Genomic DNA, 27,020 nt, shown 5'->3' with positions numbered 1-27,020 from the left:
GTTTGATATTAGGTTTAGGCTTTAACTTTATCCCATTTTTCGTGTCTTTCGTATGGGTAAATATATATTTCTATTTAAATATGGCATCTCAACTTGAATTACTAATCAACTAAAGAATCTTATTCTTAATGACCAATTAATATCATATAAATTTTAAATTAAAAATTAAACAAACTCGGGAAATTCCAAATGCTTAAAGTTGTTGGACTTACGGAACATCAAGTGCTATGATTATTAGAATAGCATCTATATAATTTCTCAAGGTGAAATAAATTCTCAAGGTGAATTTATTAATTGAGACAAACCATTGAACATTGGTTTCATTGATAACATAATATAGTAATATAACATGCCAAAACTCAAATCTTAAGTATCATATAAAGGAGGAAAAGTACAATAACAACAACAAAAAAGAGCGACGAAAAATTAATAAAAAGAATATTAAAAGTAATACGTGTAGATAATCCAAAAACTTCTTCTCCTTCACGTAGTACCAAGTCACAATATAAAGCAAGTATCATAACCAATTTGGATGAAAATCGTCACCTTTCAGGATCTTACGGCAAGTTCTTATGGTCTGAGACCAAGTCTTGTCATATGCTTCTAGAAATCTTGCCCATATTTGTTATTACCCAATCATAGTTCTTTTTTCCTATTTCTCTCTTTGAAATCAATCCTCTTCCTACACCGATTCTACAAGTTTTTTTCTTCTAAAGCTCATAATTTTCTCTAACAATGGTAAAGAAAGGGATTAATTTTGTATCGATCTGAATTTTGTCATGCCTAGAATTTGGATGTTTTCTGGGCTTCCCCTTTTCTTGTTGGCATTCCGATGGCGGGATAGCAGCAGATGGCTATTAATTATGTGACTCGATTGTTCGAATTGAAATTGTCAATCAATAAATTTTGAAGGTGTTTGACTCTCTCTATGACAGCGCCAATTAAAAGGCTTCGAAGCTTTTTTGAATTCGGATTTTTCAAAAAATATTATTTGTTTGGATTGGGTGTTATTGCAAATGATTGAGAATATTCTATGGAGTTAATATCTCGATTTTGAGTGGGTGAAGAGTAGATTTGATTTGGCTTGATTTTCATATTAAAATTTGAAGAAGAAGCAAAAGAACACACCACATACAAAATATATACAAATCATATACAAAATAAATACAAAAGACATTGTATAAAATTTGTATGAAAATTGTATTTAAGTTGTATGATGTTGTAGTTGCATTTAACTGGGTAAGAATGATGTATGAAAGTTGTAGATAAGTTGTAAACAAGTTGTCTACTGTATAATTAGTTGTATAAAATTTATTTTTAGTATGTATGTTATTGTAGATATATAAAATTTTGTATTAAATTTGTATGTTGTTGTACCATATTATTTTTTTATTAAAATAGGTAATTATGACAAAGAGAGTAGAGTTGTGCTAACTATGGCTTAAAATAGGTAATACACAATTAGAAGGAGTCTTATTTAGATGGAAGGACAATTTGGACTCCGTTCCCTTCGGTTACGTCCTTTTCCAAGTAAAGAATCTCCTAATTTAAGGTACTAATAATAGACTGTATATAAATTCTAAGAAAAACTTATTTAGGGCGGGTAATATACAAAATTTGAATAATTTTGGTAAATAAGTTTCAAATATTTATACCAAAGAAAAAATCCTGGGAATGTCATATAATACTCTGCAAGTATCGTAATGCAGCGCTGTATCAGAATCAAATAATTCTGTCATTTTCTAAGAATTTGATGCGAGTCTTCTCAACTATCTAGTTTTGTCATTTTTAAGAAAATTTGAACAACTATGGGAGTTCTACTACTTGAGAATAGTCTTGAAATTTCACCATTGGGTCCCTGGTGAAAGAGGACAAATAAGGTGTGTGGCAGAAAAAATTAAAAAGAGAGAAGATTTCGTCAACCAAGTGGGACATTATGCGACCCCTAAGCAATTGAGGTTCTCGCTCATCTCTTGGGGAAATTTTTTCCTCATCCATTAGCATAGCTAAAATTTGAATGAAATTAATCAGCATTAAGAAAGTAAGCCCCTTGGTTTGATTGAATTCGGCATTGCTGTAATCGGAATCAATCAAAAAGCTTATTGACTTAATATAAATTATGGCATGCATCTTTGAGGAAAGCGGTGACGCCAAACATCATCCCAAAGGCGAATCAACTTACCAGTTACCATTGCCCAACCAAAATCTAGCCCAAATCTTACCTGAAAGTCTGTAAGAGGATGCATGTAAGTTTTACTGTTCATTTTTGCCGATTTAACTAGATTTTAAGACCTTATAAGTAGAAACTAACTTGCAGGATTGCAAGTGCAAGTAATCAGAGGCAGACCTATGTTTGAAGTAGAGAGGTCACAGGACCCCATAAACCTCGACAATTGTTTTGGATATATATGTTGATAATAGTATATATTCTACATGGAACCCTTAAGATCGAAAGTAAGATTGAGTAGTCCGCTCAAGTGCCCCCACGATCTTCAAATCCTAGGTCTGCCTCTGCGAGTAATTATATGCAAAATTCAATGCCAGTATGCCATTTATGTAGTTCTTCATGATCTAGTTAAATGCTTGACTTGCCTCAAATATAGGAAGCACTGATACAAGACCTTCACAAGACAACATGGAGCATAATTACAAGTTTAAACTAATTCACCCACAAAATAAAGTGAAAAGAAACGAGAACAACATTGATAACATTTCAAAACAATAATGCTAAAATTCGAAGCGTGTGATGCTAGCCATCACACGACTATTTAGTATTAGAAAGGTACATGGAGAATAAAACACCGTTTATCTTAAATATCAGCAACATATGTTTTAAAGTCTGCGCATAAGCAGAGGAGCACCATACTGGGGATGAATAGTCACAATTGCAAATGGAGCATGTGTATAAGAAGGGGATAGTTCAAAGGAGAATTTTTGTAGTATCATAGTTACTGCCATTTTTGCTTCCATCATTGCGAAGTTTTGTCCAATGCAAACACGAGGTCCCCAGCTAAATGGTATAAATGAGACTTGTCCATTTGTTGCCTTTGACACTCCTTCACTGAATCTTTCTGGTTTGAATTCCTTTGCATCTTCACCCCATATTTCCTTATCATAATGTACTAAGATTGCTGGTATAACGAGTAACACTCCAGCCGGTAGATGTAGCTCCCCTAATTTGACTTCTTCTTTGTTCCTTCTACCAAATGCTGGTAATGGGGGGAATAGGCGTAACGTCTCGTACAAGATCATTGTTACCTATGAAAAAATATTGCATAAGTTGGCAATAAAATTAGTTCACTTCTTATAAACTTCAGGAGTCATGCCTTTCAAAGCTCTATACATATAACCAGTGCGGAACCAAGAATTTTACTAAGGGGTGTCAACATCTAAAAAAGTAAACACAAGAAGAAAATAAGAGGAGTTAACATATAATATATATACATAAAAATAAATTTTTGGCCTGGCTAAACTGTGTAACTTTACTGGCGAAGGGGTGTCAGCATAAGGTGGCTCCGCCACTGCATATAGTGAGGTCCTTCCAAAATAACTTGAGAAAAGTACTTACAATTTTCAAGCGACTTAGTCCTTCCAAATCTGGTTTATCATTTCCAAAGATCTGCAACACTTCCTTTCTGGCACGTACTTGCCACTCTGGATGTAAGCACAACAAAATCATTGTCCAAACAAGCAACACTGAAGTGGTCTCTTGGCCGGCAAAATAGAATAACTTGCACTCTTCAATCACTTCTGATGTTGTTATTCCCAAGTCATTTCTTCCATGAAGTTCAATTTCTTTCAAATTGGATTCAAGTAATATGCCTAATAAGTCATCTTTACTAGTCTCCCCTTCTTCCATTGCCTTCAATCTTTTGTCGATGATACGCCTAATTGTTGTTTGCACTTGCTTTTCAATTTCCAGCATTCTTTTGTTCCTTTTAGTAGGCAAGAACCTATACAAACAAATTCAAGCAAACAAGAATAGTTTTTTAGTAGAAAGGCAGAGTAGGACAGTTGCTTTTGTATTTGTTAGGGAGCAGATCTTTTATATTTGGAAAGAATTAAAGGTTTTGAAAGCACAATAAAACGAATGTACCTTGATCCTGGTATATAAATTGAACGTCCTATGTCCATTACATACTCAGCTTGTTCTTTCTGAAGTTCAAATACTATTCTTCCTTCTTCATAGCTACTCCCAAATGCAGTGCGAGAAATGACTTCACTGGTCATTATTTGAAGGTCTGGCCATACATCGAGCTCGAATGATGTTTCTTTTGGAACAACCTCCTCCCATTTGCTTATCATTTCACTACAACTCAGATAAAATGCAGGCAGCATATGCTGTACAAACAAATTAATGGAAAAACCCGTGCTTGTTATGAATGGACGACTTCTTAATGTTCGAGACATCTCAATATGCAATTTTAAGACATGAGAATTTACCATGTTCACTAAATTTGGTAATAAGAAAGAGGTATAGCAATAACCTTTAGCTTCTCGACATGGAAGGCAGGACTAATGATTTTTCTGTGTTTGGCCCATTTGTCTTCCTCAAGGCTGACAAGACCGTGAGCTAATAGCTTGGCGTATGGATTGGGATGAGTTTGCTTTTGATACACATAATTCTTTGTGAAAATCTCCTTTAAATGCTCAGGATCCGTGATCAACACTATTGGATACGGTCCAAGCCAGACGAAGGAGTTTTTACCTGCGAGTAATCAGTTTTGAGGTAACTTTTTCTATGCTAATCTTTCTCACCTTTAATGAATGTTGGACAGCAATGAAGGTAAGCAAAAAAGAAATAGTTCGTGCATGTAGATCTTGATTATTTTCTTCCCTTTGGATGAGTCAAATACTCAATTATTTCTGTTTTACTGTATTTTTTTGGCGAGTTCGGTCAGGAGGGACAAAAGAGAGATGCTGTGCCGTGGGTCAGTTTCGGGGTCGGGAGCGAAGAGAGACCAGAAGAATGATTCATTTGGATCGACGAGCTTTTTCAGCCCAAAAACATCTCGACTAGACGAGGGCGATATAAAGGTAATGTTGATGCTACGAAAAAGAAAGTCGCTTCAAAGCCTTACCATCCCTTCGCCGCCTCCACAGAAAGCAAGGCCCTGGAAGGAATTCACCGCCCTATGGCTGACCGGCGATTACTAGCGATTCAAGCTTCATGCAGGCGAGTTGCAGCCTGAAATCCGAACTGTGGACGAGTGAACTCTATAAGAAATAAAACCCGATTCACCCTGTAATTAATTTTCCAACGCTATTTAGCTGTCATAGATTGGAACTACCGGTTTGGTGCAGGGTGAGCGATTTTCTCAAAGATTAGAGATGTCACTGGTACTATGTTTCTGTCTTTGACTTATCGATTGAGGGGTGCTTCTTATCCGCGTGGACAAAGAGAGAGAAGAGAGGGCTAGGTCAACCTTATGGATAGCGTAGTGTAAGGACGGGATAGGAAAGAGAAATGCTCAATGAAGCGCTCAAGAGAAGGGTGTGGGGCATTGAGCAGGGCTAGTCAGCGCCCCGGAGTATGTAGATCTACTAGACTAAAAAGAAAGAAGTTGGTAGCAACAAAACTCTTTCTGAACCACTAGAGAGAGTCACCTACAATAATCAGTCTACCTACGCAACATTGTAGAGAGACGTTCGATGGATAAAATAAAAGAAAGAAACAAAGAAAGGCGTTTTAACCGGAGGCAGATTCACGATTTGAACTTTATAGGTTTTAAATTTTAGGATAGCGACATCATGTCAAGGGTCATGAAAGTATTAGTATGTATTCTCATATTTTCTTTTTCTTAGGTTCTTATTACTATCTGTTGTTTCTTTCGTTTCGGTCATCTTATTATTTTGATGTTGTTAATGCTTCTTTTTTATGGCGTCTACACTACCTTTTGTTTTCCATTACTGTTGTGCTAATTCTTTTCTTGAGCCGAGGGCCTATTGGAAAGAACCTCTCTACCTCTATAAGCTAGAGGTAAGATCTACGTACACACTTTCTTCCTCATGTTCCACTATGTGAGATTACACTCCGTATTTTGTTGTTGTTGTTGACATGTGTTAGTAAGTTGGTCTAGAATTTAATTTTCGTGTATATTTAGTGAATCTTTTAATACATATACAAAATTTAGACTTAAAGCTACTGGGCTTCGGCCGAACCATACTCAACCTTCTAGTTTCGCCCCGGATTTTAACAAGAAAGACGTGTTATAACTGGTTAAAATACTCTATAATCAATCAACAATCCTTCAATTCTAAATTAGTTGAGAATGACGGTATGAATCCCTGCTCTAGTCCACTCCATCCTCCAACTATGAGTTCATATGGTCTAATTTTTTAAGCAATGGCTTCAGGCAACCAAAAGTCTTGAGAGCTCCCCACTCCCCAATCATTCTATATGAGTCAGCTATTGTAGAGCCGGGTGCACAAAATATTCCGTATTCACATAGGGTCTGGAAAGAGCTGTATTCCAAAAAATATGATGTAGAACACCTACCTTAATGCAAATATTAGCGGTTTACACGGCTAAGACCTTTAACCATGCTTTCACTAATTAAAAAATAGATTTCTATTCAGATTCCCAATAAAGTATTGTACGACCCTATATGTTTTTCAAGAAACAGGAAACCAATTTATTTTTTATTCTTCTTTTAATTATCATGTCAAGCTGAAGATTAAAATGAAAATTATTTTAATTAACATAAAGTACATATTCCTAACCATTTTCATTGCAAATTACCCATGTTATCAATACCCCTTATTTACGATACAACCAATATTATAAAATTGTTTATTATTTTCAATCAGTACAAATTTCTACCGTTTAACTAGTGCAACACGAATTTGCAAACAAATACCAAAGTCAGATTTTCATGCACACAACGTTATATTTAAGATCATGAGTTCCAAAACTCTTTCTTCGTTTCTTAAAGTGAAATGAGAGGGAGGGAGTAGCTTCATAAATTAGTTATTCTAGTAAAGAAAAATTAGAAAAGTACCATTTTTGTTGATGGCGTCAAGAAAAAAAGGGATGAGCCTTTGAGCAATATCATCAGAGAAATTGATGGGCTTAGACTTGGCTTCTATTATGCTCAATACCATAAAAATTAGCCCAGAACAATGATATGATGTGCCACTAAATAACAACAGAGACTAAGACATGAAATACATGAATAAGACTGAGTACAGAACATCAATATGTATATACCAAGATAATTGCAATACTGGCTGCTGCTATTATGCTGTACATCATCTCCATTCTCAGAAGTGACAACTACTCCTTGAAAGGACTTACCTCAGTTGCTTCATCTTAAATCTTAAATCTTAAATACTCTTAAAAAGGGAGAAGGTAACTAGACTTGTTAATTTCTTGCTCTAATTTGGACAAGATAAGACCACCTATTTTTTCTCTAAAATATCGACGACAAAAATCATTGTCCAATACTAATAAAGACGGTTGTCAAATCGATGTGGAGCCTGGACCCACTCCATTGGCAGGAATTTTAGAAGAGGATGGATGTCAAAAAAAATTATTGTGCATTAAATCTTGTCTTTTTATATATTTTGTGCTCTTTTAGTATACTTAATTGTTAATGATTATAATTATTTAATTGAAAAAGGTAGCTTAGTGTATAAAATATCTCGCATTTCACGCCAGGTTCGGAGAAGGACCGCAGTATATGATTTAGATAATCTATTCTTTTGCAAATATTAGTGACTGCTTTCACGACTTCTTGTCGTTTATTTTAATTATTTAATATTTATTTTAACTAAATTAATATGATTTAATGAAAACTTAATACCTAGTAATTGGCAATGGGAACGAGAATAGATTTTTCCAATGATTATTCTTCAACGTAGTTGGGAGTGAAAGCGGACAAAAGACTCGTTAAGCGTGCAGTCTCTGGCATAACTTTAAGTCGGACTAGGAAATATTCCTTACCAAGGAACTTCGGATTATCTAATTTCCCCATCAAACGCTTCTCGTAATATAATAAGTTGAATTCTTTCTTTTGGGAAATAACACTACTACGGAAAAAAAAAATCAGAAATTAGAGGCGGACAAATTTTATAGTTAAACAAAAAAATTAATTATTAATCTTATTTAATACAAATTATCAAAAACTTATATTAGCTATAAGCTATTTTTTAACATATTAGCAAAGAAATTCGTATTTTATTTTGTAATTTATAATGTTTTAATATTTTGAAACAGTATATTTTATCGCTAGAAGATACTCCTTTTTTATGAATCTAATTAATTCTCTTGCATTTGGAATGGCGAACGCATAAGTAGGGGTGTTCAAAATCGAACCGAAACCGAAACTCGAACCGAAATCGAAATTTAATGGCTTATTGGTATCAGGTTAACGGTTTAACGGATGGGAAACGGATTGAAATTTTTTTATTAACGGCTTATCGGTTTGGGGGCGGATTATTCAATTTTCTTAACGGATAATTCGTTAACCCGTTAAGAATATATATATATATATATATATAAGAATATATATATATAAAATTTATTTTTATCCATATATATATTAAATATCAAAAACTCTTCCACTTCTTCCAGCTATTAGCTTAGCTTATTCTCCCACCCTACTATAAGATTGTTTAAGCTGTTGTCTATGGTTCACCTCTGCTTTTGTTTTTTAAAACTAATGCCTGCTGTCTATGTTTAATAGAAGAACAACAGTGTTGTTGCCACAACTTTTATCCCACAATATTGACGATAGTACTGTCTTGAATTATGTTCTGGGAAAATAGCGCATCTGCGTTTCCTGTAAATTGTTTACTGCTTATAATTCATCCCTATTTCTATACATAATTGTCTTTTGCTCGGTGTTGTTTGTATGGTTAATGATATAGCGTGAAATGCCTGGTTGAGAGTTTAAGTTAGAAATTTGAAGTTGTTGTTTGAACTTTGAAGTTACATAAATTCAAGCTCTGTTAGGCGTTAGCTGCATGCCAAACATTTCTGTGTAGTCTGCTCACTTATGGGTTAATCATTTTGAAATATGTATCCTGGACTCACTTTGAATATAGACTGGAATTTCCTATTTTGAATTTGTATGCTAGGCGTTAACAGACATATGTATGTCTGGACTCATGTAATGTAGTCTGCTTTGGGATTTAATGGTAGGCATTAACATACATGTATGTCTGGACTCATATGTAGTCTGCTTTGGGATGTAATCTAGCCTACAATGTGTTCTACTTTTTTCACTCTACAATACATGACACACTACATCATTCTTATGTAGGCGTTAGCAGACATGTTTGTCTGGACTCAATGTGTAATTTCTTATTATGAATTTGTATGCTAGGCGGTCAACAAACAATTAATGCACGCAATATAGATTTAATTAGGCCGATAAACCGCCCGATAAGAGCTAAATCGATACCAATCCGCCCGATATCTTATCGGGTGGCTAGCGGATTAATACATTTAAAAGCCGATAACCGTTAAACCAAACCGTTAAAAGTAATTAACCGCCCAATCCGCCCGATAAGCAGCCCTACGCGTAAGGATAGTGATTTAAAAGTTGAAAAGAAAGGGTGGCTATCTGGATTCAAGAAAATTTCGAGTTCTCACAAGGCTCTGTTTTTCCTTTGAAATGGACGACAAACAGTTGCTCCCTCGGTTCACTTTTACTTGGTGCGTTTTGACTTTTCATACCCCTTAAAAAATGATAAATGAAGTGTATAATTTATCATGATACCCATATTAATTGATGCATATTTTATTGGATTTGATAAAATAATTTAAAATGAGTAATAAATATTGTGGATATAACATAAAAAAAAATTTGTCTTCTCTTGATATGCGTAAAGTGACAAGTAAAAATAAAAATCTATTTTTAATATACATGTCAAGTAAAAGTGAACGGAGGGAGTATATATTAAGAAGAAAGTGACAGCAAAAAATATATTCTACTTTCTTAGCTTATTTATTGTTCTCTATTTATATTTACTATATGGCCGTGGGCCATTCAAACACATATCTGGCCTAAAGCCAAAGTTTAATGTGAGACCTAATTTTTTAAAAAGATTATAATATATTTTTATTTGAAGTCTATTCTTTTAGATTTTTGAGATGTAAAATTATTAATAATTTTCTTATAATTATTTTCTTCTAATAATTCCTTTTCAATCGGGGGTAATATACCTTTTCAACTTATAATTGGAAGCTTAAGTTGTAATGACCCAACCGGTCGTTTTGAGTGTATTACCCCCGATCCCCTATTTATTGCTTTCCTCATATCTTTTTCTGCTTATATGACTTGCCTGGAGATTTTGTTTTTGGTTTCGAAGTGTTTTGGGACACTTAGTCCTTACACGGAAGTTTAAGCCTTAGGATTTTGAACGTAGTCGGAACTGTGTGAAGACGACTCCGGAATAGAGTTTCGTCGGTTTCGTTAGCTCCGTTGGGGTGATTTTGAGCTTAGGGGCGTGTCTGGATTGTGTTTTGGAGGTTTGTAGCTGATTTAGGCTTGAAATGGCGAAAGTTAAATTTTTGAAAATTTTTACCGGTAGTGAACTTTTTGATATCGGGGTCGGAATCCAATTTTGGAAGTTGGAGTAGGTCTATAATGATGAATATGACTTGTGTACAAAATTTGAGGTCAATCGGATATGGTTTGATAGGTTCTAGCATCAGTTGTGGAAATTTAAAGTTTTAAATTCATTAAGTTTGGATTGGAGGGTGATTCGTGTTTTTATTGTTGTTTGAGGTGTTTTAAGGGCTCAACTAAGTTCGTATGGTATTTTATGACTGGTAGGTACGTTTGGTTGAGGTCCCGGAGGCCTCGGGTGAGTTTAGGGTGCTTAACAGATCATTTTGGACTTGTGAAAGATAGCAGATTTTCTGGTATTTTTGTTGCAGACTTTTCTTCATCGCGTTCGCGAGAGAAGTCTCTCGATCGCATAAGGCATTTGAGAGGCCAGCTGGAGTTCTTCTTCGCGTTCGCGAAGATGGGTCACGTTCGCGAAAGTTCGCGAAGATGGGGACGCGTTTGCGAAGGTTTGAGCGCTGTGTACGTGAGGTGACAAGTATGTACACAGGCTATTTGTTGTAAAACCCGATTTATTTTACTGAGTAGTAATATGTTTTTCCTTTAATTTGAGTTATACCGTTTAAATGAGTATTAGTTTGTTTTCGTTCTTAGTTGGGCTATTCCAATATGTGTAGCTATCCTGTTTAGTCTAATATCGCATGTCTACATGCTTTAATTGCTTATTTGAACTCTGTGAAGCATGCCTAGTTGATTTTCTGCTTTTCCTTGTTCTTTATCAGTATAACTGTAGAAATCTTGCTGTTAACTATTGTACTTATTAGTTTGAGCCGTTTGTTTACTTTTGAGACTACGAGGCGGTTCCTCGAGAGTTCTCCCTGCATATTTACTTTTGAGGCTACGAAGCAGTTCCTCGGGAGTTCTCCCTGCACATTTACTTTTGAGACTACGAGGCAGTTCGTCGGGAGTTCTCCCTGTACATTTATTTTTGAGACTACGAGGCGGTACCTCGGGAGATCTCCTCACATATTTACTTTTGGGACTACGAGACGGTATCTCAGGAGATCCCATATTGAGTATTTACTTTTGGGACTACGAGACAATATCCTGGGAGCGCCCTTGTTGTTATCACATTGTCTGTGTGTTGTTATTTCTTTGTGAATTCCTTCTGTTAAATTCTCTATTTTACTTAATTTTATTATATCACCTGTCTTGTTATTATATCCAGTAGGGACCGGACCTAACCTCGTCCCTACTCTACCGAGGTTAGGCTTGGCACTTACTGGGTACCAATTGTGGTGTACTCATGCTACTCTTCTGCACATGTTTTTGTGTGCAGATCCAGGTACTTCTTATCAGCCCCGCTACTAGCTGAGAGTACTTGCTATTGTACGGAGAATTCAAGGTACATCTTCAGCGTCCGCAGACCTCGGTGTCCCCCTCTATTCTCTCATATGTAATTTACCTTCCGTACTTCTTTTGTTAGACTCTGGTGTATAGAGATACTAGTTTCCTTCTGTAGCTTGTGACTTATGAAGTTTCAGGTTTTGGGAAGATTGTGTATTTATAGAGTATTTGTTATTGTACATGCCGAGCAGCATTGTTACTAGTTATTTAGTTATCCACTGCTGTTAGTTGCCAAGTTTTACTTTTATTTTGTTATTTTCCGCAATTTGTTAGGCTTACCTAGTCGTAGAGACTAGGTGCCGTCACGACATTATACGGAGGGAGTTTGGTCGTGACAAGTTGGTATCAGAACTCTAGGTTTGTAGGTATCGTGAGTCACAAGCTGGTTTATTAGAGTCTCGCAGATCGGTATGGAGACCTGTACTTATCTTCGGGAGGCTGTGGAACTGTTTGGAAAAAATTATACTTCTTTGATTCCTTATCGTGCGAAATTTGTTGACATTAAAAAATTCTAAACTTTTGTATTCTATTCTTTCTCACAGATGGTGAGGACTCATACTGGAGGAATTGATGCACCTGCGCCCCCTGCTAGAACCGCAAGAGGTCGGGCCTGGGGTAGAGGCCGAGGACGACTACGCGGTGTAGCCAGAGCACCCGCGCGCGCTGCGACAGAGGAGCCCCTAGTAGCTTCAGTTGGAGGGAAGGCGCCTGAGGTGCCTATTGCTGCACCAGCTCTCCAGGAGACCCTAGCCCAATTTATGAGCATGTTCAACACCTTAGCTCAGGCTGGATTGATTCCACTTGCTCCTTCCACATCTCAGGCCGGGGAAGGGGCACAGACTTTCGCATCCCGTACTCCTGAGCAGAGGGTCCAGCTTGACCAGGCCCCAGAGTTCATCCCTATGCAGCCGGTAGCTCCGGTTCAACACGAGACTAGGGACTGCTGCTTCCGAGGCGGAGCAACTCATACTTGAGAGGTACAAGAAGTACCACCCACCTACCTTCAGCGGATTGGCTACAGATGATGCTCAGGGTTTTCTGGAGGAGTGTCATCGTATTCTCCGTACTATGGGCATAGCAGAGACGAGTGGGGTTTCTTTTACTACATTTCAGCTTAGAGGAGCAACTTATCACTGGCGGCGTGCTTATGAGTTGAGTAGTCCGGATGAGGCAGCTTCACTTACATGGAATCAGTTCTCGGACATATTTTTGAGAGAGTATGTCCCTCAAAGCCTCAGGGACTCATGGCGCGCGGAGTTTGAGCAGCTGCACCATAGTGCTATGATTGTGTCAGAGTATGCAGTCCGATTCAGTGATTTGGCCCGACATGCACCGGCCTTGGTTGCCACAGTTTGAGAGAGGGTTCGACGGTTTATTGAGGGACTCCACCCCAATATCCAGATTAGTATAGCCAGGGAGTTGGAGATGGATATTTCTTATCAGCAGGTTATGAGTATTGCCATGATATTGGAGGGCATGCTTGCCCGGGATAGAGAGGGGAGAGAGGCCAAGAGGTCTCGAGAGTCTGGCACTTACAGCGGTACTCGTGGCCCAGCTGCAGTTCGACATGGTAGGAGTTATGTGAGTCGCCCCATTTATTCAGCTCTTCCAGCCGCCAGTGGTGTTACAGCCCCTGCTAGGCCCCAGGAGCCTTATTTTGCACCGCCAGTATCTAGTGTGCCTCCTGCTCGGGGTGCTTTTAGCGGTCAGTCCAGCAGACCTGACCCGAGCCAGTCACAGCAGCCACACTCTCCGAGAGCTTGTTTTGAGTGTGGCGACACCCGCCATATGGTGAGGGATTGCCCCAGACTTAGGAGGGGTGTACCTCCACAGACTTTCGAGCCACCGCATGCTCCACCGGGTCCTTAAGCTATGATTCCAGCACCAGCTACCACCCCACCTGCTCAGCCAACTCGAGGTGGATGTTGGGGGGTCGAGGTCGCCCTAGAGGGGGAGGCCAGGCCAGATATTATGCTCTTCCGGCTCGTACAGAGGCAGTTGTTTCTGACTCTGTCATTACAGGTATTGTTCCGGTCTGTCATAGAGATGCATCGAATATTATTTGACCCAGGCTATACATATTCATATGTATCCTCTTATTTTGCCCTGTATTTGGGTGTATCTCGGGATTCTTTGAGTTCCCCTGTTTATGTGTCTACTACTGTGGGAGATTCTCTTGTTGTGGACCGCGTGTATCAGTTGTGTTTGATTGCTCTTAGTGGTTTTGAGACCAGAGCCGATTTATTATTACTCAGCATGGTAGACTTTTTTTGCAATAATAGCCCATATGCATGTATAATTATGCTATTCTTGATTGTCGAGCTAAGATTGTGACGCTGGCTATGCCAGGTTTACCGTGACTAGAGTGGAGAGGTACCTTAGAGTATACTCCCAACTGTTGATACCCAATTTTTTCCTCATATTTTCATATATATATATATATATATATATATATATATATATATATATATATATATATATATATATATATATATATACACACTTTCAAAATAGTACGTATGCATCATCATTTAGTTTATAAACATATACAAGCATTTTTCATAATTTTTCTTTTCTTTCATAATTTTTAAAGGCTTTAAATCAATTTATTTATGTATTTTTTATTATATAAATATCTAATAATTACCCTCCAAGTTAGTTTTTGATGATTTAATCATCTAAACTTATCATTTATACCAATATGAGGTTTTAAATATTTTCAGGGCATTTCTTATAATTACATTTGCATTTTTCATGGCTAAATTGCACATTTTGCAATAATAGCCCATATGCATGTATAATTATGCTATTCTTGATTGTCGAGCTAAGATTGTGACGCTGGCTATGCCAGGTTTACCGTGACTAGAGTGGAGAGGTACCTTAGAGTATACTCCCAACTGTTGATACCCAATTTTTTCCTCATATTTTCATATATATATATATATATATATATATATATATATATATACACTTTCAAAATAGTACGTATGCATCATCATTTAGTTTATAAACATATACAAGCATTTTTCATAATTTTTCTTTTCTTTCATAATTTTTAAAGGCTTTAAATCAATTTATTTATGTATTTTTTATTATATAAATATCTAATAATTACCCTCCAAGTTAGTTTTTGATGATTTAATCATCTAAACTTATCATTTATACCAATATAAGGTTTTAAATATTTTCAGGGCATTTCTTATAATTACATTTGCATTTTTCATGGCTAAATTGCACATTTTGCAATAATAGCCCATATGCATGTATAATTATATTATTTATGCAGAAAATAACTTTTTATATTTTTATAATGTTAAATAATTTTTTTAATCATTTCATGCACAAATTATATTTTTATTATTTATTTATTATGTTTTTATAAATTATTTATTTGTTAAAATTGGGTATTTAAAATCTAACCCTAAATTCCTTCTAATTTAGGACCTAACTACCCAAACATAGCCCAATTACCCCTGGACCAAGACCAGTTAACCCAACCCCATACCCAATCGCGACCCGTTTAACCACCAGACCCAAAACCCTTTTAAATCGCGGCCGTTGATCTCTGAGATCAACAGCCCACATTACACCCTCCCTTTTTAATTATACCCAAACCCCTAACCCTAAATCATTCCTCACCGCCCGCCGCCCTTGAATCCTCTCATCTCTCATCTCTCAAACCCTAGCCGTCTTTTCCCCAATTTTCTTTCCTAATCCCACCGGACATGGGATTACATAGCTGTTTCTTACCATATTCTACTTCCCCTGGTACTGGAACCTTCTATATACCGCTTGGATAAACCTGGCAAGCAGATCTCATCAACTTAGAACCAAAGCTGGTTCAGTTCCTTGACCTTTTCCGTCTATGTTCATTCTTGTTCTTTTATGGTATGAATCTATGTGTATTTCTGTGATTCCTACTCACCCTAAAATTAGGGTTTCAGATTCTTTTAAATCGAACCAAGTCTGGTTCGATTCTTTGATTTTAAAAGGTATTTCTGTCTATGTTCATCTTATTCTATGCAGCATGTGATTTTTACCTTTTATTTATTTTAGATTTCTGCCGATTGTGTACTTACCTAAAATTTGGGTTTTGAAATTTTCTCTTTTCCTTACTGATTTCGATTTCTTTCCTTTCTAGTGTTTGATTGATGATTTTCCTTGTTTGGATGTTAATTTCTACAACTATATAAACCCCTCCCCATCCCCCATTGAGACGAACTTGAATCGTTAATGTTTATTAAAAAACTGAATTTATCGCTCTTTGTTCTCTAAATACTCTTGTTCTATATTCTGGTTCCTCGCCAGCTGAAAGCCAAGGCCAGAAATTCTGGGTTCTTTCTACTGTGGACTTTGTTCTTTCTTTGTTTTCGCTTAACTGGTGAATTGCTGAACTTTTGTCACTTCATTCCTATTTACCTGTCATTCACATATGTTTTCGCTTCTGAAGATTGTAATATAATGTGTTTTTTGGGCTATTCTTGTATGCAATCCTGATTGCTTTACTTTAATTTTTGGTCTCTCTAATCTTCACTTCATTATGTTGCTAATCTGAAATATGCCTAAGCCTAATTTGAGTAATCAAGATTCTCTTAATTTCGTTTAGCCAATATGTTATTGCTCGACATCTCTTTGGTGTTTAATCCTGCTTAAGGTTGTCCATTCTGTTATTCGAATATGCTCCATATGCATAATTTGAACTTCCTTTAGATTAACTAGTCTATTAGGTCAGATTTGAATGCTTACACTTACTGTATGACATGAGTTTATCTTCCCTTTCTGTTCTGAATCTCTATAATGGAAATCTTGCATAGGTAGTATGTTTTAATTCTGTGTCAAGATCCTGTTCTATCAATCATGACTAGTTCTCAGTTAATATACCCCTTAGCATGTTTTGGCTCACTTGATCCACTAATATGTTGTCATAATTTGTATTTTCCTACTATCCCTAAATGTTGTTCTGCTACCTGATGTGAAGTTAACATGGCTATCTTGTGACACTAGCATCTGTACTTAACATAATTTGGACCTTTTTCCTGTTATGAGTCTGTGTACTCCAATCCTGTAAACCTATTTGTTAATGTGTAACTACTTATACACTAGGTGTTGAACTTGTTCTTCTAAATCTTGCTAAAGGTGTTCTTAAAACCTAAAGCTTGTTTGATTATTTGCGTTATGTGCCCAACTTGACTATTTTTGTACCCTTCAGTTCTGTCCCTCAGCTATTGTCCACTCTCCCTCATTATCATTTATGTTATTCTGAACTCCTTATTCCTAGCCGGCTGAAAGACAAGGCTATCAAGGCTCTTGCCACTGACCTCCCTAGTGTGAACACTGCTCAGGGTTCATTTGAGACCCTTGTGAACTCTGACACACTAGGATTTGGTCCCTAATCTTTCCTCTGAACTGTCTTTGTTAACCTCCCTAGTGTGAGCGGGTTCTTGAAGCCCTTGGGAACTCTGACACACTAGGGCCTTGGTTCCATATGCTCAACTCTGTTTTGTGCCCACTGGGTGAATCACTCAATTCCTGGCTGCCTTATGTCCGTAAAGATGTAATTTTGGGCTGTTATGAATTATGAGAATGAAGGCCCGGCCTGGCCAGGTGTATCTTTGGGTCTGTTGTAGGCTCCCTATAGCTATTCTACTTTGTAATTTATTCTATTCATTCTGGGTTTGTAATAATTCTTGTAATGACATTTTGGGGCATTAGTAAAAATGGGAAAGGGATTTTATCTTACACTTGCATTAAAACGGGTAGAAATCCTGCCTATAGTTTCGTTACTTAGCTAAAATATGTTATTATGCTCAAACATGTTCAGTTGTCATGTGTTAGAAATCATGGCTATAAGTATTCTATTTTGCTCAAAACGTGTTACTTTTCAGTTATTATAGAAATCTTGCCTATAGGTATCCTATTATGCTCACACATGTTCTATTATTATGTGTTAGTAATCTTGCCTATAGTTTCTTCATTTGGTTCAAATGTGTTCTACTTCTGCTTGCTAGAAACCATGCCTATAGAATATTGAATGATGAATGTCTCAATGTGCACATAGGACTCTGTTTACATGCGGCTTAATCTACAGATTTAGATGCCATGACTATAGGATCTAAAAATTAGTTTTAATTATAGAAATCATGTCTATCGGGTCTAAATCAGTCTTAATTATGCTTTGCTCGTTTCTTCAACACTGTGCTAATCATCACTATTAGATATCATGCCTATAGGACTCGATTAAGCAGTTCTGAACATATTCTTATGATTGTCATTGTCAGTTGCTGCGAGAATCACTTAGGCATTATGACTATAGATTTAATCTCTTATGCTTGTAATCAGTAGGCAACTATATAGGCTGTAAAAAATTGTATTAAAAGGAAAAAGCTTGTAAAACTGTATGCTTATGAAATCCGAAATCACATAGAGATCTTGCCTATAGGATTCTGCCAACTTATTAAAATCTGCAACTGTTAATATGAATCAGTTTGCGTGCGTTTGTTGTTTAAGTGCGAAGGCTAACTTGAGCCCTTATTTGCTTATACGTGAAAGTCCAAATTGTTTTGCATGTCATCTAGTCTTTTCTCCTTTTGAGAAACCTAAGTTAAAGTCTAGAACCACTCCGAGATAGAGGTCCAAATGCCTCTTGGACCATAGGCATGGGACGGGTAGTGCATGCATAGGGCACGATTTAGAATCAACTAGTGCGCTTTAGGTAAACAACTTAAAGATAGTAATCGGGAAGCAGGAGATGATAGTCTGTGTCCGCTGAATAATACGAGTAACACCCCACCTCGAGAGAGTTACGAAGTATTATTTATGTTGCACGGAGTGATCCTTTAGGCTAAAACACTTAGGACCCCCCCCCCCCACCTTTGTTTAAAAGTCAATCATTTTTATTTGCCCAATTTTTGTCTCTTCTTCTTATTTAGACTAATTCATATAATTCGAGTTCGGCCGGGACCCATCGTTGTGGACCTCGAGGAGTGCCTAACACCTTCTGCTCGAGGTAATTTGAGCCCTTACCCGATCTTTGGTGATGCAACTGGTTAATCCAAAGTTATCTGCAAATAGGTGCCCTAACGTACCTTAATCCGTTAGGTGGCGACTCTTCTCTCTTAATACCCTTCCTTAAAAGAGTTGTCACGTGCCAAAGCCCGATTTCGCGAGAAAAAGGGGCGCGACATCATGGTGACTCTGCTGGGGAATATATTTTAGGCTCTTACCATTGCGAACTTGGTCTATAAGAATTAGTCTCTTCCGATAAGCGTGTCTTTATTATTTTGCTGTTACTTGAATATTCCGCTCCCATTTTTCCCTTTTATTGCTACATGCACACCCTCTTCCCTATTTTCCCTTTATATGAACTCATATGCAACTCTTCGCTTAATTTGGTTATAATGTGCATTTCCCCTTTATTTCCTAATCATGTTCACTGGATCCAAACTTTTAAAATTTGCTATATCATGTCTCCCCCAATCCTTACCCCTTTATTTGCTTTATTACAATTCTTTCACATTACGCGAATTAACTTCTTCCATGTTTTTCTTTCTTTTATGTCTTTATGTTTATTTAATACTGCATTTACTGCTTTCATCATGCAAAATACTTGACAACATGTTGTTTTATCTTTGCACAAAGCATGCTCTGCATCATATTCCACTCGTGCGTACTTAATACCATAGAGGCACTTGATGAGTGTCCGCGCTCTTCCTAAAATCATCCTTTTAAATTTGGAACGGCTTATTTGCGGTAAAACTAGTCGATCAGCGGTGCAATCGACGGTTCCATGCCTTTCCCTCTCAAGTTGTCCACTTGAGGGTACCAGTCTAGACTCTTCTAGAAACCCCCACTCTAATATTAACTGTGCATGCATCATGTCTAAACCTAATATGGGTTAGAACGCTATCCGCGTGATAACTCTCTAAGTCAAACCTTGTCCAAAGCCCATCGGGATTTCCATAATCCCAACGGGCACAATCATGATATGTGCATTATTTGGAGAAAACGTGCCGATATGCTAATCATTAATGCGTAAATAGTCGAATCCGGAGGGGAAAGGGCTAACTTTATCTGTTTTGCAGAAATGAGGCACGAAGTCCCCAGGTTCGGCATGGTTCAAAGTATCCCACCTTTGTTGCTAGATTGGTCGAAAAATCTCTCGCCAAGCGACAAAAACCATGTAAAAAGAGTTCTCGGGAATTTACCTTCTTTGCTAGAATTTAGCCAAACAATGTACTGATTGAGGCTGCTACTATGTACTGGGATGAGAAGAGGGATGTTTTCCGTTTCGGTGACATAGAAATGACTCCCCTTCTAGAGGAAATAGGAGGCTTTGATGGGCTTCCCTAGGACAGCCCTGGTCTGTTGGTATCGAAAAATCGCACTTCTCGAGGTTTCTGAAAATGATGGGTTTTAGAAGGAATGATGAGTTAGTCTGCCTAAAGAAGTCTTACATTCTATTCGACTTCCTTTATGAGCGCTATGGGCACAACAAGTCCTACCATATTTATCGTGATAAATTTGCTATCACCTCTCTGGGTTGGATTCATCGCCGGGTTTTTGTGTTCATTGTCTGTTTTCTGGGGATGCTGGTATTTCCAATACAAGGAGAAAGGATTCACACTCGCTTAGCTATTGTTACTAAGACCCTAATGAAAGGAATTGAGGGACATACTTACACTATTATCCCAATGATCGTAGCGGAGATATAACGAGCCTTGGACTATTATAAGAAAGGATATATGCATTTTGAGGGTTGCAATCTGTTACTGCAAATATGGCTGTTGGAATATCTTCAAAGGGGACAATACCATCAAGAATTTCCGCGGCGACCATGGAATGACCATATAGCTTTTCACCATCCGAAAAGAATGACTTCTATCCCGGATAGGTTTGCACAACCAGGAAACGCTATGGGCTGGGTACACTTCTTTAGCAATTTGACTGACGACAAGGTCCATTGGAAGTTCGAGTAGTTCCCTACTAGTGAATTCATCATCAGGTCAAGATATGTTCCTTATCTAGTGCTAATCGGATTAAGGGGTATCTATCCTTATGCTCCTATCAGAGTCATGAGGCAAGCTGGGAGAAAACAGGTTATACCACGAGTTTCCAAAATGGTTCATTACAAAGAAGATTTCCAGGGGAATGTCATTCCATGCAAGTTCGAGGCACAACATATGTGGCATCAAAAGATTATTGTGGAGAAAGATACCGTCGAGCCAGACATGTATCATGTCGGCCATGTGTACTTCTACCCATCATGGTTGGTCGATGACATAGCAGGAGAGGTCAAGCTAGGGGTTGATTTGAGGAATAGGGTCATAGACGACGCTGCTGAAGCACAAGTCAAATACAGGAGGTTGCACAAAAGGGTCTTTGAATCTGAGTCCAGGCATTTAGAACAGCATAAAGTGGACATGGAAGCAATCAATGAATGGAGGGGAATCACTACTAAATCAACAGAAAGGTTGGAGTATTTGGAGCAGGGTTTGATGGAACTTGAGGGAAAGATGAGGAAAAGGGTCTCGGATTATCAGAACACAGACGACAATGAAGGAGGACATCTAGCAAGGGCGTATCTGTTATTGGACATGCGCGACCTGGGGAATCTGATTGATGGGGTTAAGAAGGCCAAGCTTGGAGAAGGTCCCTCTGGGACCAAGTAGATTAGGGGTGATGTTTTCTAGATTCGTTTTAGAATTTGACTGTAGTAAGGCAAATGCCACTAGTGATTCTTTATAATTATTATCGTTTTAGTAGAGATTTTATCTATTTATCATATTAATGAAATAATGCAGTTATTGGCATTGAGTTTTCTCCAAAGCTATATGTCGCTAGGCCTACCTCGGGCACGATGAGGTCCCCAAATTAGGACGCGAATTCTGCAATACATGTTTAAATATCGTAAATATCCTTTTAATACTCTTTATGACTTGTTTACCTTTTGTTTTTCTTTTTTTTTTGTTTATTCCCATCGCTTAAGGTTGGTTTGTGCATACTGGCATCATCGGCATAGCATAGCAGATCTAAAGGTCCTCCACTTCCTCCTCCTCCAAGTGATCCTACGAACAAAGGAAAGGCTAAGATGGATGATCTGAGCGGTATCAGGAAAGACAACGCTACACATGCAGAGAATGTTGAGACTTCGGATGGTCGGGGTACTCCGGCACAGAACGACTTGGTTTTGCAATTAGAGCAAAAGATACTGGAGTTACAAGGGGAACTTGAGCAGGTCCGTAACTTGGAAAACCTTTCCCTTACCCTGAATGTTCCCGACATCAACCAACAAAACGTCCAAAACTCAACATCTCCTCAAAACACACAAAACCAGCACCCGCAAAATCCTCCCGCACCTTATCAATACGCTGCGCCTCCCCAAAATCCTAATCCTCCACCAGCACCAACTCCTCCACGGCATCATCATCATCTGACCCAGCACCCACAAACCACCACATACCATACACCTCAGAATGCACCACAACCTACTCCTGACCCGCAAAACTCAACCAATGACCACCATTATGCCTAGATTCCCGGAGTCCACCAAAGCAATCCCATATATGTGGAAACCTTACTCCACACCCCACAACAGACCCTATACATACCTGAATCCACCTAGAAGGACCTGCTCATCAAAAATATGGCAGAGGAACTCAAGAAACTTACCGGTAGGGTTCAAAACGTCGAAGGGGGCAAAGGCGTTGAGGGTTTGAATTATGAAGATTTGTGTATTCAACCGAACATAGAACTGCCAGAGGGTTATAAACCTCCCAAGTACGAAATGTTTGATGGAACAGCTGATCCGAAGGTGCACTTGAGAACATATTGTGACAAGCTTGTAGGAGTTGGCACGGATGAAAGAATCCGCATGAAGCTGTTCATGAGAAGGCTCACTGGAGATGCCCTGTCTTGGTACATCAGTCAGAACCCAAAGAAATGGGTTAATTAGGAAAGAATGGCATCAAATTTCATGGATCGATTCAGGTTTAACACAGAAAATGCACCAGACGTTTTCTACATCCAAAATTTCAAGAAGAAGCCAACGGAAACTTTCCGTGAGTATGCTACTCGGTGGAGGTCTGAAGCTGCAAAAGTAAGGCTAGCGCTGGAAGAAGCACAAATGAATAAGTTCTTCATCAGAGCGCAGGATCCGCAATACTACGAAAGCTTGATGGTTATTGAAAACCATAAATTTTCTGATATCATCAAGTTGGGAGAGAGGATGGAAGAAGGGATCAAAAGCGAAATTGTGACAAATTTTGAAGTACTCCAAGACACAAATAAGGCCATGCAGTTAGGAGGTATCTCCAAGAAGAAAGAAGTAGGTGCAGTAATGGTAGCCCAAGGTCCGAAGTCTCCTCTCACATACCAAACACCTCCACCCATATATCAGCATTCACCTCCTAGATATCGACAACCTGCCACCAATTACCATACATATAATACCCAACCCGCACACTACCACTCACCACCAGCCCGCCAAAACTACCAAAAACCTAGACCAAATTTCGACCACAGACCCAGACAATACACCCCAATTGCTGAACCTATAGACTAACTGTATGAGAGACTGAAGGTTGCCAGCTATATCACTCCCATTCCTGCTGTCGCCATGGAAAATTCCTCTCAATGGGTCAATCCAAATAAGATATGTGCCTATCACTCAGGCATGAAAGGTCATACTATTGATGAGTGTCATACTTTGAAGGATAAGATTCAGACATTAATCGACATCAAAGTCATACAAGCAAAGGAGGATGCGCCCAATGTCCGTAAGAATCCTCTCCTGGATCACAGGGGCTGAGGGGTAAACATGATAGAAACCGATGAAGAATGGGACTCAGTAGGGTCAATTGGACTCATTCGAGAAGGGGATAATCCTGAAACATCTCCAGTCACTCTCACACCTATCATGGTACAAACTCAGGTACCAATTGAAGTTGAGGTAGCTGCACCAACTCCATTTGAGATTGAAGTAGCAACACCCTTCACCGTGATGGTAGCACCTACACCATCTTATAAGTCTAATGCTATACCATGGGATTATGTTGTAGAAGCAAGAAGGAAAGAAAAGGGGAAAATGGAAGAAACTGGTGCAATACAAGGTATGACCAGAACTGGTAGGGTTTACACGCTCGAGCATTTGGGATGAACAAGTAAAGAAGCCGCTTCCAGGCAGCCCATCATTGAAACCAGTCCGGATAATCTTCGAAGAAAGGTGCAAGCAAGGGAGTATTCTGTGGTTGATCATTTGAACAAAACCCCTGCTCAGATTCCATTCTATCACTACTGCAGAATTCTGAGGCACACAGGAATGCATTGATGAAAGTGTTGAATGAGGCTTATGTACCCAACAACATTACCAATGGAGAGATGTCCAATATGATAGGACAAGTGTTGAAAAGCCATAAGATCACTTTTCATGAAGACGAGCTACCACAAGAGGTCACAACAGGGCACTGCATATCACAGTGCAGTTTGAGGATAAGTTCATTGCTAGAGTCCTGATAGATGGGGGTTCGAGTCTTAACATATGTCCACTAACTACTCTGAAAAGATTGGGTAAAGTCCTACACGAGATACGAGCAGTAAGTATGAATATGAAAGCATTTAATGGGTTTAAAAGGGCCACAATTGGGGAAACCAATCTCAGCCTACAGATGGGCCCAACCTAGTTTGATGTTGAATTTCAAGTGTTGGACATATCTACTACCTACAACCTATTGTTGGAACGACCTTGGATACATGTCACTAGGGCTGTAGCTTCCACTCTACATCAGGTCGTGAAGTTTGAGTGAAACCATCAGGAAGTGATCATCCATGGGGATGGAAGTAATCCCATTTACACCAGTCAAACTATTTCGGTCATCGAGAATAGAAGGAAGTTGGGTGGAGAAACATACCATCGCATCGAGCGCGTCAACACAATTGAAAAGGACAAATGGTGGAGCAGTAAGATAGAAGACATATTGGCATGGACAGGGTATGAGCCTGGCAAAGGTCTCGGTAAGAATCTCCAGGGGATCACCAAACCAATACAGCTAAAGCATCATGGCACAACTTTTAGGCTTGGGTATGAATACACATGGCACGAGTATCAGAATTGGTCGCCACCATAGCGTGGTCCTTATTACCCTCTAGAGCAACCAATACAATATTTATGAGTCCGAAGAAGATAAAGTTCTAGCCAGTATAAGGAATCTGTTTCTGGATGATGAAGACATAGATTGCAGTGCGATACTTGAGGAGGAGGAGGAGGAGGAAGGCCTCATTATTCAGACCGTGGAGAAGGGAGTTGTTCTCAAGAACCAGACTGCTACACCATCAAGGGCCCATCGAATTCTTGGGTAGCCTGGCAATTAGCATCATTTATTTTAAAAGAAATTTTTATGAGCATTTAAGACATTTTCAGTATTTTGTTTTAAGCATGTTTTTTGTTGAAATAATTGCTCGGGTCATTGAGCCGTACCTGCTTGACGTTTTCAAGATTTATCTAAATGCATTGTTGTTTTTAGTATTTATTATTATTCTTTACATTTTTTCTCTATAACATTATTATTACCTATCCTGATGAACTTACAACTGTGACATGTAATGAGACAACGCAACATAAGGATAATGATTTAGAGGATCTGGAAGAGGATATAATGACTGAGGAAATTGTCAGAGAAGTGGAAAACTTTGAAAACAAGCCTAAGTCCAATTTGGATGAGACTGAAACAGTTAATCTAGGAGACTCTGAAACAGTCAAGGAAACACGTGTAAGCATTCACATGTCACCATCAGAGAAAGAAGAATACACTCGTTTCCTGAAGGAATATGAGTATATCTTTGCATGGTCCTATAATGATATGACCGGTTTGAGAACGTACATAGTGGCTTATAAACTACCTACCAACCTAATGTGTCCGACGGTAAAGCAGAAGCTCAAAAGGTTCAAGCCAGATATGTGTTTGAAAATCAAAGAAGAAGTCACCAAGCAGATCAAAGCTAAGGTTCTCAGAGTGGTTGAATATCCAACTTGGTTGGCTAACATCGTGCCAGTTCCAAAGAAGGATGGGAAAGTCAGAGTATGCATCGATTATCGGGACCTAAACAAAGAAAGTCCCAAAGATGATTTTCCATTACCCAACATACACATACTGATCGACAACTGCGCCAAGCATGAACTCCAATTCTTTGTGGATTGCTTCATGGGATATCATCAGATCTGGATGGATGAAGAGGATGCCGAAAAGATAACTTTTATAACACTACGTGGGGGGTGTACTGCTATAAAATGATGCCATTTGGTCTGAAGAATGCTGGGGCTACTTATATGAGGGCCATGACAACTATTTTCCACGACATGATACACAAGGAGATAGAGGTATATGCAGATGACATCATCATCAAATCCAAGAAAAGTACATATCACATAGCAAACTTGAGGAAATTCTTTGATCGGCTTCGGAGGTAGAATTTGAAATTGAATCCCGCAAAATGTGCCTTTAGGGTCCCCGCAGGAAAATTATTAGGATTCATCGTCAGCCGCCGAGGAATTGAGCTAGACCCATCAAAGATCAAGGCTATCCAGGATTTTCCACCTCCAAAGAACAAGAAAGACATGATGAGCTTCTTGGGACATCTTAGTTACATCATCCGCTTCTTAGCACAATCAACCGTGATCTGTGAGATGATTTTCAAAATGTTAAAGAAGGATGCCGCAACCAATTGGACTAAAGACTGCCAGAACACTTTTGATATAATAAAAGAACATTTGTCCACACCGCCAGTCCTGGTCCCACCAGAACCTGGTAGACCATTGCTACTCTATCTCTCCTACTAGATGGGGCTTTCGGTTGTGTCTTGGGACAACATGACGAGACGGGAAGGAAAGAACATGCCATATACTATTTGAGTAATAAGTTCACATCCTACGAAGCACAGTATTCTTTGCTGGAATGCACCTGTTGTGCTTTGACCTGGATAGCCCAGAAACTGAGGCACTACTTCTGTGCCTATACCACATATCTCATATCAAGGATGGACCCTCTGAAGTACATCTTCCATAAACCCATGCCTACAGGGAAGCTGGCAAAATGGAAGATATTG

At 38.4% G+C, this 27,020-nt stretch overlaps 1 protein-coding gene across 1 annotated transcript in view; it reads right to left on the bottom strand.

Moving 5' to 3' along the window:
• Positions 1–2,792: 2,792 nt before the first annotated feature.
• Positions 2,793–27,020, bottom strand: part of LOC107764227 (cytochrome P450 CYP72A219-like) — a gene marked incomplete at its 5' end in the record, with an annotated part of 95,569 nt that continues 71,341 nt past the window's right edge. The window contains 5 exon segments of the mRNA NM_001324831.1: positions 2,793–3,258; positions 3,569–3,953; positions 4,097–4,341; positions 4,488–4,708; positions 7,002–7,039. Of these exon segments, the coding sequence (NP_001311760.1) occupies positions 2,833–3,258; positions 3,569–3,953; positions 4,097–4,341; positions 4,488–4,708; positions 7,002–7,039 (1,315 nt within the window). The 3' untranslated portion in view covers positions 2,793–2,832.

Source organism: Nicotiana tabacum, chromosome 2 (genome assembly GCF_000715075.1).
Source record: "Nicotiana tabacum cultivar K326 chromosome 2, ASM71507v2, whole genome shotgun sequence".
Classification (NCBI taxonomy): Eukaryota; Viridiplantae; Streptophyta; class Magnoliopsida; order Solanales; family Solanaceae; genus Nicotiana; species Nicotiana tabacum.
This window is presented reverse-complemented; position numbering and strand designations above follow the sequence as displayed.